Genomic DNA, 13,509 nt, shown 5'->3' with positions numbered 1-13,509 from the left:
TTACCATAGGATCATGTCAGTGACACAGATTTTGAATATCTTTGTGGATTTGAGTGGGAACGATCTCTGTCTGTCTCTCCCTCCCTCCCTCTCTCTCCCTCCTTCCTTCCTTTCCTCTCTCTCTCTCTCTCTCTCTCTCTCTCTCTCTCTCTCTCTCTCTCTCTCTCTCTCTCTCTCTCTCTCTCTCTCTCTCTCTCTCTCTCTCTCACCTGTCTTAGAATAAAGTTTTACAGCATGAAAAAGAAAACTCTCAATGTCAGCCTGCCAGGGAGGGAAGGGGGTTTCTCCAGCTCCATGTTTCTCGGGTACCCTCCATTTTCGGACTTGGCTGTGTTCCCTTGAATGCTCTGGTGTCTGGTGACAGAAGCAGAGAGCCCTGCACTGGCCAGCAGCCTCCCAGAGCCCCTGACAAAAACTCAAGAGCCCTGGCCTGGGCTCCTGCTGCTTCTACAGAAAGCCCCCAAGGGGCAGATTTCTCCAAATGGCCAGCCCCCAACTATTGCTCAAGGATGTCCCCCCACACCCAAGCCCCAGAGTCTCAGCCAAGTCCCTGACCGGATGAGTCAGATCTCTAAAGTTCTCTCCAAGATGGGGGCATGTGATCCCTTAGGAGGACTGAATAGACCGGGGTGGGGGTGGGGCATACATGGGTGGAGGGTGGAGAGTATGGGGATACAAGGGGATTCCCAGGGTAGACACGGGGTCCTATGTCCACTGAGCTCCCAAGAGTCACGTTTCCAGAAGGTTCTTTACCTTTATCTGTGTGAACAGAGAAAGACACTGAAGCCCCTGCTGTTCTTGTTCTGGAGAGGCCCCCTAGAGGGCAGTAGGGCAGTGGCTGGCGCTGACCCCAGAATGGGGGAGGGGCAAGAGCCATCTGGGTCCTCAGAAAAACTGTCTTCCTCCTCTGCTTGAGGCTGTTGGGGTTCTGCTGCACGACCCAGCAGGCTCGGGACTAAACCAGTGTCTGTGCCACGTGGATGATGGTCTCTTTACTGTCCCTCCTTGTCCCCAGACAGGCAGCTCTAAATATGCCTGGGGACAGTGCTTCTAAACTGACCCTGCCTCCCCTTAATTGGCCCGTGAACAAAAGAATGAGGATTAAAGACACCGTTGTTTAGCTTAAGTCCTCCTCTTTGCATTTCCTTGGCTTTGCCCTCGCTATGAATTTCCCATTATGGCACTAAGTTACCCAAACATTCAAAACCCTGTGTTAAAAGGAACCGGTCACCCCAACAAGGGAGGAAAACCTTGCTGCATGCTGCCGCTCCCACTCACTCTGCCCCCATGCTCCCTCTTCTGGAGGATTCTGGTACTGTATCCCTGCAGCCTGTTTCCCCACGTGAACCCCCCCCCTCCCCACACCCTTCACCCAACACAGAGCCTCCAGAAAGAGACCCTGCCACACCATCCCGACCCTGAGGCCTCATCCAAAGTTGCCCTATCTGCTAGGGTACCCAGCATTTTCAAAATACCCCTATTTCCTTATTTCAAACGTCCACATTAATGCCTGGAAATCTTAACTCTGGAAGTCCTTTCTACTGTCTCAAGAAATCTGCATCTAGCAGGGCGTGTGCCTAACATTTGAAAGGTCCTGTGTTCTGTTGGAGGAGGATGAGGAAGAGAAATATCCGGTACTCTTTTTCCTCTGAACCCCTCTCCGCTCTTGTCCTTTGGCTTATAGTCCCCTCCTCCCTGCCCCATATGCACAAAGGCCCAGCCATGATGACCAGTCTTGATAATTACCCTGCCCTAGGAGATAGAATCCTTCATGACTCCCTGCTGAGTCCTTGTGCAAAGGAAAATCTAGGTGTTGAGACAGACAGGATGCCATGCGCTTCTGTCACAAAGATGTCCTGATGGCTCAGCTGAAGCTCAGGCCAGGGTGGTAGAGACATAGGCAGTGGATCCGTCAAAAATGCCCTGCCCAGGAAATGCCATCTCTCCTTGCTCTATCCTCACCTTACCTTCTTTATTTTCCTGCCAGATTATCGCCTCCATCTACCAAGCACACTCCCTGGAGAGGAGACCTGGCCTCATTCATCCACCTGGCCTCACCCCCTAGCACAGTTCCCTGCACAGACATGATCCGTGATAAACATCTATTAAATGAAACATGAACCTCCACTGCTTTGCCTGTGCACTTGAGGTCAAAGCATGCCTGGTGCTTTAGAGACTCAGGTCAGGCCAGGGGAGAGCTCTCCTTCCCCTTCTTGTGGAAAAACGAACTAAAAGAACAACACACACACACACACACACACACACACACACACACACACACACGCACACACGCACACACACACACCCTGCCCTGGAAATCTACCCCTTTATTTAATGGTAGTTCTAAGATACCCTCAAATTCCCATCGAATTCAGGTTTGTGGAAATTTTAGAAGACCTTAGGGAGGGTCAGGCAGAATGGGCCTCATACTGGAGGAGGGTGGTCCCTGAGGGTCCTGCTGGGGTGGGGGGGGGCAGGGGGAGGAGTCTGAGCCCTGGCTCACTGGCGCCCTCTACTCAGGACACCAGCCAGTTCTGCACCCCAGGCATTCTTAGGTATCTATCCCCCCTGCTCTCCATGGCACAACCCTGTATCAGCAACTAGCCTGTGGCTTGTGGCTCTGAATATTTCAGGACACCTGCTGTAGCTCAGCAGCTCTGTGAGCATTCTGCTCTTTGGGTTGCATTGCCAGGCTATCTCCACTTACTGCACCACAGTCTAGTGCAAGGGGACATTTTGAGGCCCTGTGGGGACAGACAGCTCACTTACTGGTGATGAGATGGGGGTGACCTGGAAATCTCTCTCGCTTTCTCTTTCTCTCTCTCTATCTCTGTCTCTCTGTCTCTCTCTCATACACACACACACACACACACACACACACACACACACACACACACACACACACACACACACACACACACAGAGGCCTTCTAGTTAAGAGGCAATGTAACACTTGACCCAGCAAGAAGCCATATACCTGTGACTGTTCCCTGAACCAAGACTGAAAGAAATCCTGGGCTCACAGAATGCACCTAAAAGATGAGGGGGGGAGGAGGAGAGAGGGAGGGAGGGAGGGAGGGAGGGAGGGAGGGAGGGAGGGAGGGAGGGAGGGAGGGAGGGAGGGAGGGAGGGAGAGAGAGAGAGAGAGACAGATGTTTCCTGCTTCTCCGGGAAGTTCTCCTTGGGCCACAGTGTAAGCAGGGTCCACCATCCCACAATCCCTTGCCACCACTAGGGGGTGTGGTGAGCACACTGGGGAGGGTGAGACTGATCTTGGGAGACCTTGGAGCAGTGAAGTGGGGAGCCTGAAGGCTTCCTGTCCTTGTGAAGGCCGGTAGTTGGTCCAGATTGCCTGTGAAATGGCAGAGATGGGATGGGATGAGGCTCAGGACCCTCCAGGATGAGCCGGGAAGGACAGGTATCCAAATAGTCCCCAATCCTGCCAGGCTACCACAAGCCACCCTCTGCCCTCCACTTCCCCCCCCCCCCCCCCCCCCCCCGCAGAGCAGGCCAGAGCTGATGCTGAACAGAGCATCACCGCAGGGGGACAGGTTGTTTTACATATGATTTGAATATTGTTTCTTTCAAGTCAAAGTAGCACAGCCAACATAGAGCCAACCAAGACCTATCCCTTGGTTCTCATTTGTTCCCCTAAAGGGGCTCTAGCCCCAGCTTCTCCTGTCAATCCAAGTAGTCCAGCAAAATGTGGAGCTGGTTGGTCCCCGGGACAGCCTGCGCTCAGTGGTGTTAACAGTGCGGCCCCCTTTTCTCCTACCCACAGATCCTCGATGTGAATCAATCCCATGATGCAACATGCCTCCCCAGCCCCAGCTCTGACAATGATGGCCACGCAGAATGTCCCTCCCCCACCCTACCAGGACAGCCCCCAGGTGAGTGTGCCAGGGAAGAATGGGGGTGGGGGAGGGGATGTGGTAGCCTTGGTCATTAGGAAATGCAAATTGCGTCACAACGGGGGCAAAATATACACAGGCACAAGGTGTGAGGTACAAACACTCGAGGTCGGCCTTTGAGTATCTGGGAACCTTTGTGCTTTGAGCATCCTTACCTGAGCCCCTGTCCAATCCTCCTCTGCTTCCCTAGTGGGAAAAATCTGTTCTCATCTAGACTTAGCCAGGCTTCTAACTAGAAGAAGCAAGTTCCTTTCTCTGAGACCTGATTCTCTTTTCCCTGAGCTCACTGGAGTTCTTCTGGGACTCATCCCTAAGTTCAAAATCCTGCAAGCAGCCCAGCACCTCCTAGGCAGCCTCTTACCTGTGCCTGATACTCCTTCTAGAAGTTTCCAGGCTTGGATGTGTAGAGCTCCTGCAGTCCTTGACACCCAGCCCTTCTCCCCGTCCAACTCTGTGAGTTCTGCAGCTGAGTTTCCACACGAGGCGACTCCCCCCTCTGACCTTTCCCTTCATGCTCTCCTATTTTCTCTATGCTGGTCTGACCAGAAGTACCTAGCAATTCAATCATTATTTATGGAGTATCTGCCATGTGAAATGTACTGGCTGGAATGTTCGCTGGTGCAGACAGGTCTTGTGTAGGTAGGGCCTACTGTGTGCCATGCCGCCATTCTTCCCCAGCCACTGGCCTCCGCCCTGCCCTGTCCCTAGCAGCAACAGTTCAAATGTGGCCCCTCCCCACAGATCCAGGCAGCATACAAGGAGTGGTAAGCCAGGGCAACTCACACCTGTAACCCTAACTACTCAGGAGGCTGACATCTGAGGATTGAGCTGTGAAAGCCACAGCCCAGGCGGGGAAGTCTCTGAGACTCCAGTTAACCAGCAAAACAGCCAGAAGTGGAGGAATGGTTCAGGTTGTACGCCATTAGCCCTGAGTAGAAAAGTTAATGGTCAAAGTTTAAGCCATAAGTTCAAGACACACACACACACACATGCACACGCACACACGCACACACACACACACAGCAGTAAGATGCAGAGAGCAATATTACTCTCTTCCCCTAGCCAAACCACATCATCCTTCATGTCAGTAGCTTTCCACAGGTGACCACAGGGCTAGGCTTGGCATTATACCCCTCGCTCTGTTAAAAGTTTCAGATTTTGCAGCATTATACCACGGTAGCCCTCAACTGGGGGCAGGGGAAGAAGAAAAAGGGACAAAGAGGAGAAGCCACTTGGTCCACAGTGGGGGGATCAAAGAGCTAGCCTTCTGGATGCTGCTTTCCAAACTCCAGAGTAGACCTGCAGAGCAGAGATGGACTCTTTCCTGTGTTTAGCAGGTAGAGGGTATGAAGGCCCTTACCCCTGCCCCCCCTCCTAGACTCCAGGCTTAAGGAGAGATGCAGCAGGTGCCAGAGATCAGGGAGGTGTGGATGGTACAACTGGAGACAGCTGCTTCCTCCCTCCTGCCTTCTCTCCCTGCCTGGTGTCTTTTCTGAGCAGCTGGGAGAAGTTTTGGCTTGGCAGGGGGATTGGTTAGCAGGGGAGCTGCAGCAAGGACCTGTGTTGTCCAAAAAATGCAGATCCAGGAACCGAGTTTAATTCTCAGGGTACAGCTGGATGAATAAGCCCCAGCTGCTGAAGCTAGGGACAGAGGTGAGGCTACAATCTAAGGCACAGAACCCCTTAGATGCCGCCACTGAGCGACTCCAACCCCTGGTGGGCGGGGGTGGGGCCTCCAAGCAGCAGTCAAATGCACGGACTGTCCCGGGGCTGTGCTCTGTGGAAGTTATTCACATTTACAGTAGACAGGCAATTTGCCCTGGGAAGGCTGCATTTCTGTTGGTAACCCTAGAGACCCAGCAATGGAGTATCTGCCATGAAGCCTCAGAATTCATAGGAATTGGCTAGGATTACCAGCCACTACCCTTCCCTGAACTAGGCTGTTTTCTGAGTAAAGGGGTAGGGATGGGGAGGAGAGTTTGGCAGGGATGGACTGGTTGGAAGGGAGCAGGGGCTGAGGGCTCTATCCAGAGGTTTCTAATTCATGGACAAAGGTGATCATCTCCCAAGGAATGGCCTTGGAGCCAATGAGTGGTGGGGGGAGGGGGAATCTCCCCTGTTCTTCAGGGGTGAGTCTTTTTTCACGTGGGCCTGGCTGTTGGCCTTGTACTGGTCTTCTGTCTTCTTGTCTCTCAAAAGCAGAGCCTAGCTCCTCAGGGGAAAGTTCTGCTCCTTTTCCTTCCATCACGTTATTACCCGAAGCACTGGCTATTCTCAGACACTGCGTCTTCAGGACATTAGGGCCTAATAGGGACATGGGTCAGACACACAGGGACTCGTGTCCTCCATGGGGCTCCCAGGAATCCAGACCTTCTGTCTCTGGATTCCGTCAAAGCTAATCTCCTGCCTTCTGCCTTCTATGTACCATATCTGTCGACCATCTCCTCAGAAATCCAGTTTCCTCTACAGGCAAGAAATGGACAGTCTTGGATATGGAATTTCCGAAATGAAAAAGGAAACGAGAAGCAGAGTCCTTTCCTCTGAGACCCTGTGCAGCCATTTTAATAATGTTCCCCTCGTGCGAAAGGCTAGCAGTGCCGTGCATAATCTATTCAAATGCACAGGAGAATGTCACTTTGGAAAATTAGGAATCTGCATTAAAAAAAAAATTCCCAAGCCCCAGACCTTCTTTATAATAAATTAGAATTTTTTTTCAAGGCAAATTCTTAACTTGGCAATTTTCGTTTTTGAAGTTTGGGGAATAAAGTTATTAAAAAATGAGGGAGGTTTTTTTTTTTCTTCCTTCTCATTTTAGTAGAGAAACATTAATGGTTATGGCCCCACACTATTTGTTCATAAGCCAAAGTAGTACAATGGTAAAGTGGCTTCCAGCCCCACAGAACTGTGTTCAGTTCATCTAGGGGAAACTGATTATTCATAAGAACATTGCCTTGTTTAGTGTGCCCAGAAGACTGATTATGCATTTAGAAACTGCAAAAGCAACAACCCAGTGGAACACTTCCTATGGACTACCTCCTCTTTCCTTTGGCTTCCTGTTGAAATTCTACTAGAGTAGCAGCTCCCTCTACTGGCTAACTATAGTACATCAGTTCCAGCCTGCCATAGCTGTCTTTGACCCAGACCCTCCTTTTATGCCCTGAAGAGGTAGGGGTGTGTCAGTAGGGATGGTGGAATTCTGCTAGGATAGTTTGACGAAAATAACTGTCTCCAGGGAAACAATAGAAGTGTGCTGTCCCTTCGTTCAATGCACTATGTTAATTCCTGCATCACTCCCTTTCTGTTCTATAATTCTGCAATGGTGGTTCCTCTAGCCATTGCTACCACTTGCACATTACAGTCCCAACTTCCCTCCCTTTATTCCAGCACTTCTGCTGACTGTATTTGGGCTCTCGAAGTCATTCTCTTCTCTCCTGTCTGACATGCTTAGCATCCCAGCGGGTGTGGCGCTAGAATCCTTTTAGAATGTTCTTTGTAACAACCACTTCTCACTCCTTCCAGACATATGCTCTTCATTCTTGTGTACTCTGTCCACCTCGGAAATACCTTCAAGCCCTTCTGTCTCCTGTTCACAGTCCACATGCAGAATCTTCCTCCAGGAAAAATCCTTCTGCAGCTCCCTGAGCAACCCACCCCAGGAAGCTACTGGGACCTAACTAATAAGGAAATGGAAATGGATTTTCCACCTTCATCTACTGCCATAAAAGAGACTCTGGTACCAGCACCCATCTACCTGTCTGTCTTTCAAACAGACACCAGCATGCTACTAAATGAACATCTTTGCCCTTGGTGTTGAGGCAGGATACATCTTTTATCTGGTCTGATGGTGTATGCATGCCATGTTTCATCTTCTGTCTGCAGGTCCCCAGTAAGTTGGGCTGCCTCATGAGCATTTGACTAGAAAGCAGAAGTCTCAGCAAATCTTGTCTGATCCCACCAAACCTAATGCCCATAGTAAACAAGCTGATAGGCACTGATGTAGTATGACTTGACAGTGGCTACTATGATGGCACTTCAACTTAAAAGCTAAGCCTTATTATTGACCAGAGACAACAAGACTGGCAAAATCAGAACCCGAAGTTCAGGTCCAGTATGGGAGGCTCAGCTCAGAAGGAAGTCAAGCATTTGCTGGAGGTCCTTTGGCAAAAGCAGGCTTCTTCATCTTGCTGCTTCCTCCAGCCATCCACAGGAGTAAGGAAAGGGGTGTCCAGGACCACAGGAGACTGCATTTCCATGGGTTACCTGCAAAGGGACCAGAAGGCTGGCTTAGGCATCCCTCTGAATCACTTCTTTTCCTACTCTAGCACCATCCACCAGGCCGGGCCAGGGGTGTAGCGGCCTGGGGAAGCTTGCTGGGCCTTTGATCAGTCATTAGGATCCCCATGCTGGTTTCATTAATGGGAGGTAGAAGGGGTAGCTCGGGCCCCTGGCTGTGAATGGCCTCTATCCAGGCAGCCATGCAGCTGTGGCCAGCAAGGCAATCAGCTTCAGATGTTGTCCTACTCCTTTACATTCCTCTTATCTCTTTAAGACCTAGAGCCCCCTGCCTGGCAGGGCCCTCTGCTCAGCTGCCTGTGAAACACATTCACTCTGCAGCCAATAGGGTTCATTCAGCTGCTTTGGAAGTTCCCTAAGCCTTTTCTGAAGCTGTGATTGATGGTTCTCTCTGCCCCTGGGGGCAACACCCCAGGACCCACCATATGGGAGAGCCACCTTCCCTTGCTTTGACTCATCAAAACAGACTCTTCTTCTTTTCTTTCTTTTTTTTTTTAAATTTTCTACTGGGCCTCTGTCCCCTTTGTGCACAGTAACCTCTGTGCCTGCCTGCTTGGACCACCCATGTCTTTAAACCGGATACATCTTGACTCCAGCTCATCTTGAAACCTGGATTCTTCATTGTGTAAAAGGCAAAACTAACCTTTCTGCCCCAATGGAGGAGACAGGGACTTAGCCCTGTGACTTTGAAGCTTATGATTTTCCATGGATGAACTTACTACCTTAGTTCAGATAATTACAACAACAACAACAAAAACCCACAGCCATCTTATTGTCTATCTTCTCATTCTCAAGCAGGACAAGAGCCTTAAACAGCTACAAAAATAGTGAATGACCAAGGATACAATGCTGAAAATAAATCAGGGAACAGGTGATCCAAGTCAGCAGCAAGGCTGAGGAGCACTTTGCACGGCTGTGTCCCCATTCCCATCCTGTGCCATCTTTCAAGAGCTTCAGTGTCTGTGTGGCCTGGCCAAAGAGGTAGGGTAAGTCAGAGCTGGGCTTGCCTCCGGCCCCTGGAGTTAGTGGTCTGGAGAGGAAGATCAAGGGGATTCAACATTGCAGAAATTCAGGACTCCTAGGCCTTCCTGGTCCTGCTGCTCATTGTACAGTTGTTTGTTTATGTGCCAGTACAGGTATTTGAACTCAGGGCTGTCACTTAGCTTTTATGCTCAAGGCTGGTGCTCTATCCCTTGAGCCACACCTTCACTTTTTGAATGATACAAATGTAGGCAAGTGATTTCAGCATTGTTTCCTCCAATCACTCATCCAGTCAGTAAATATTGGGTACTTCCCGTGGGCCTGGCAGACTCTGGGGGTGCAGGGGAGGAAACTCAGCCGGAGGTTCTGTTCTAATGGAGCTAATAGTTGGAGCATTCATTTCTGAAATGGGAATCAGCCCGGATGGTGAATGGCATTTCTTTTACCTTCCTTTCTTTCTTTATTTTATTTCTTTCTCTTCCTTTCTTTTCTTCCTTCCTTCCTTTCTTTCTTTCTTTCTTTCTTTCTTTCTTTCTTTCTTTCTTTCTTTCTTTCTTTCTTTCTTTCTTTCCTTTTTTCTTTCTTTCATTTTTTTGTTGGTTATGAGGCTTGAACTTTGGGCCTGTAAGCTGTCCCTCAGCTCTTCAGCTCAAGGCTAGTGCTCTACCTCTTGAGCCACAGTGCCACTTTGGGTTTTCTGAGTGGTTTCTTGGAGATAAGAGTCTCACGGACTTTCCTGACCAGGCTGGCATTGAGCTGCGATCCTCAGATCTCAGTCTCCTGTGTAGCTAGGATTCCAGGCGTGAGCCACCGGTGCCTGGCTGAATGGCATTTCTTAGTCTCTGTTCACCTACGCCCCAACCTGACTTTTGGCTCTTCTACACAGATTAGATTGAACTTTAGTTACTTTTTTATTAGGGACACAATAGACAGAACACACACACACACACACACACACACACACACACACACACACACACACACACACAGAATTAGTTACCCCCTCTAATGGGCCTATTGGCAATCATTGGTTTGAGACAATGACAAAAGTGAGGGGGGGTTCCCTCTGAAAGTGGACAGTTTGGGTGGAGAGTTGTCATTTCTCAGGATTGCATTAAGTTAGGAGAGACTGGGCTCTAAGTCAAATCTTCGGCCACCCTGTGATCAGCTCTGGTCAATGACACCTCAGGACAGGACACATTTGATAAGATTCATTTTGAAACCCACTGCCAACAGGGGCCTACAAGCCCTTGTGCAATTCTGTAATTAACTGAGGTGGCCTTTATGCCCACTCAATAACTCTTCTGTGGTCTGGTCACTTCACTAGGCCCCCAGACATCGACATTGGCATCTATACCAGCCCCGTCTTCCAGCTGCCTTGGGCTGCCCTGGATCTTTTGCCAGTCCTTCTCCCTGAGCTTGAGGGGGGAGGGGAGGGTCTTCTGAGGATTCCTCTTTGGCTTGTCCCCTCCCTGAGCCCTTTACCTCTTTGGTCACTCATTCCCTCATTCCATGCATCATTCAGTCATTTAACAAACACATTGGACTCAGACATAAGAGCCAGGAAACCCATCCACTCATGAAGACCGACAAAGAACGGGAAGCCTGAGGTTAGACACAGACACAGAAGCAGCAGCCACCAAGGCTGGATCCAGGAACTTCTCAGGAGAGTCAGGACTCCAAAGGATTGAGAGGGGAAATGAGGATTCTTCTCTACAGAGGTTACTGTGAGAGGGAAGGCAGGAGGATGTAAACTATTGGGCATGCTGGGGCCCAGCACAGGGGGGTCTGATGGGGTGAGGATAAGGGGAGGTGGGCTGTACCCCCTGGAGGGGTGGGTAATGAGCAGGCCCAGGCTTGGAGCACCCCCACTCCCATTCCCTCCCCAGCACTGGCTATGCTTATTGCATCTCTTACCTGTGCAGGCCAACCTCATTATTTACCAAATGGCTTCCAGCCCTGACCTCTTCCCAGGTCTTTGAACTGCCTCCTGTGCCAGGAAAATGAACCGGTGCTGGCCTGCCTCGTGCTGCTGGCTGGAGCTTAGCAGGCACTAGGGGGCCATAGGCCAGCAGTCCCTGGTAGGATTCTGTGGGGATTGGTCAGTTCTCACTCTGCCCCAGTCAGGGGTGGGGCTTAGAGGAGAGGATGTTTCCTTGGGAGAAGTTACCTGGTGAAAAAATACATGGAATCAGTCATCCAGGGTTTGGGAGGAAGATACTGGAAAGTGGCACGTGGCCCTACTAGTCACAAAGAACAAGACTGGATGTGGGCTGTTATTCTCACAACACATCCCTTAGTTATAATTACCTCCATTGTATAGATAAGGACCTTGGATCAGAAAGTTTAACTAAGTTACCTGAGTCACACAGACATCCAATGAGAGAGCCCATTTTATTCCTTATGTGATCAGTGGCACTAGGCACTGATGCCTTTTGGGGGGGGGGGTTAAAGCTGCTCTTTTAGATGTGCCTCCCCCTGGCCCCAGCCCACTGTGAACTCCTGTCTCCAGATCTGCCCACTCAAAGTGAGGCAAGAGACGATAAGCTCTTCTTGTAGCCTGAGCCATTCAGGCCAGCTAGGAAGGTAGAGATGGGAGACTGCCCACTCCATGCCTCTCATTTGCTCATTCTACAGGGGGTCTTTAGGCATTGAGGGTTCCACATAAATATCAGACCTGGCCCCTGCCCACAGGGATCCCCCAGTCTAGCAGAGAAAGAGAGAGAGACAAGCAAGCAGACAAGTAGGCCCCAGTGCTGAAGCTTTGGAAACACAGAGCAGAGGGGTTTGCCCATGACAGCTGCTCTGCCAGCATCCACCAACGGGACAACTGTCCTTCCAGAAGGGGCAGGGGGAGGTAAGAACCATCATTCTTGCGCCTAGAAAACCTAAGAAGGTAAAGTTACATGCCCAAGAAAGTCTGCAGGCGAACTTCTCTCTTCCCACCCACCCTTCCCATGAGGACTGCTCCCCTCACATGCCAGATGAAGAAGAATGGAAAAAAGTCACGTGGGAGAACCCTGAGAATAGTGTTGTGCTAGTAAATGGCACTGTCGGGGCAGGGGTGGAGAAGGCAGGGATAAAGATTTCTACTACTGCCAATTGCCTTGGTTGCCCATTTCAAGTAACCCATTTGTTATCAACCAGCTGGGGAAATTCCTGAACATGTTAACAACTGATATTCCCAGGCCAGATCGAGGCAGCTCCATACAGCCATTTAATAGTCATTCCCTGTCCTGCTCCACTCAGCTTCTCCCCATTGCTCCCACTTTTTAATCAGAGCTGCCCCCTAAACTGACCTCAAGTTACCCCCATCCCAGACCCCCCTAGCGACAGCTGCAGGTCCTATTCCTTTGAGCACTAGTTCTTGGGAAATGGAGGTCTCTGGGCTAGAAAAAGAAATCTATTTGGAGAGAAGCATTCATCTTCCAAACCTGGAAGATCTGCAGAGTCTGCTGAATCGGCCCCCCTGAGCTACATAAATTTGAGTCATCCTCCTCCTCCGATGAGCCCTTGCTCTCTCCCCACCTTCCCTGCAAGTCACAGCCTCTAGCTGGGGCCCCTGGAGATGCATGCAAATGAGTGCTTTTGATTTTTCCCCTGTGTATTTTTTTCTGTGGCCCAGCAAGGTCTCTTTCCCCTCTCTGCTCCCATCTTTCCCTAAAGAAGGGTCAGCCGAGGGACAAAGGAGCAGTCCTTCATCCATTTCTATTTAGACGTTCCTCTTCACAGAAGCCTCTGGAAAGTCCTTTAATGACAGAAGTTACTGAGTGGGCAGAGCAGAGCATGCCAATCCACTGACATTCCATCAGATGAGCGGCGAGGAAGTCACTGTGTCTTGCTTTGTTCTAAGCGTTCATTCCCCAAATCCCATGTTTAATATTCTCAGCCACGCTTCCAGTCTGTGAAGCACTTCTGGGTTTCCAAACCCCTTTTACATTCGATACATTACCTAGCCCAGCCTCTGGCCACCCCTGGGCTGTGGTTGGCTATTATTAAAACATACTCTTTTGGTGTCCAAGAGTGTTGGTATTGGAGGGACTTCACATGGTACCTAGCCTGGTCTCTGTGAAGACTGCCAGCTCAAGAGCAGTTGACTCCAACCTGTGCAAGTCAGGGACTCAGAAACATTGTACAGACTGTCTTCATATGTGTACATATGTATACATACACATATGCTCAGCATTGATGGCTCATGCCACTAACTACTCAGGAGGCTGAGATTTGAGGATCGTGGTCCAAAGCCAGCTAGGGTAGGAACCCCAGCAGGAAAGTCTGTGAGACTCTAATTTCCAATTAACTACTAAAAAGCTGGAAATAGCAT

General features: G+C 50.2%; 1 protein-coding gene across 5 annotated transcripts in view; it reads left to right on the top strand.

Moving 5' to 3' along the window:
- The window catches only part of LOC138821388 (homeobox protein PKNOX2), a 257,917-nt gene that overhangs the window by 175,614 nt on the left and 68,794 nt on the right, over positions 1 to 13,509 (top strand). For 4 of the 5 annotated variants that reach the window (XM_070013588.1, XM_070013583.1, XM_070013585.1 and 1 more), the window contains one exon: positions 3,782 to 3,890. The exons of the other annotated variant lie outside the window; for it this stretch is intronic. In XM_070013588.1, coding sequence (XP_069869689.1) covers positions 3,804 to 3,890 — 87 coding nt within the window. In that variant the 5' untranslated portion in view covers positions 3,782 to 3,803. The remainder of the gene's footprint in view (positions 1 to 3,781; positions 3,891 to 13,509) is intronic. 5 annotated transcript variants of the gene reach the window in all.

The sequence above is a fragment of the Dipodomys merriami genome, unplaced genomic scaffold (genome assembly GCF_024711535.1).
Source record: "Dipodomys merriami isolate MVZ:Mamm:240054 unplaced genomic scaffold, mDipMer1.0.p SCAF_91, whole genome shotgun sequence".
Lineage (NCBI taxonomy): Eukaryota > Metazoa > Chordata > Mammalia > Rodentia > Heteromyidae > Dipodomys > Dipodomys merriami.
This window is presented reverse-complemented; position numbering and strand designations above follow the sequence as displayed.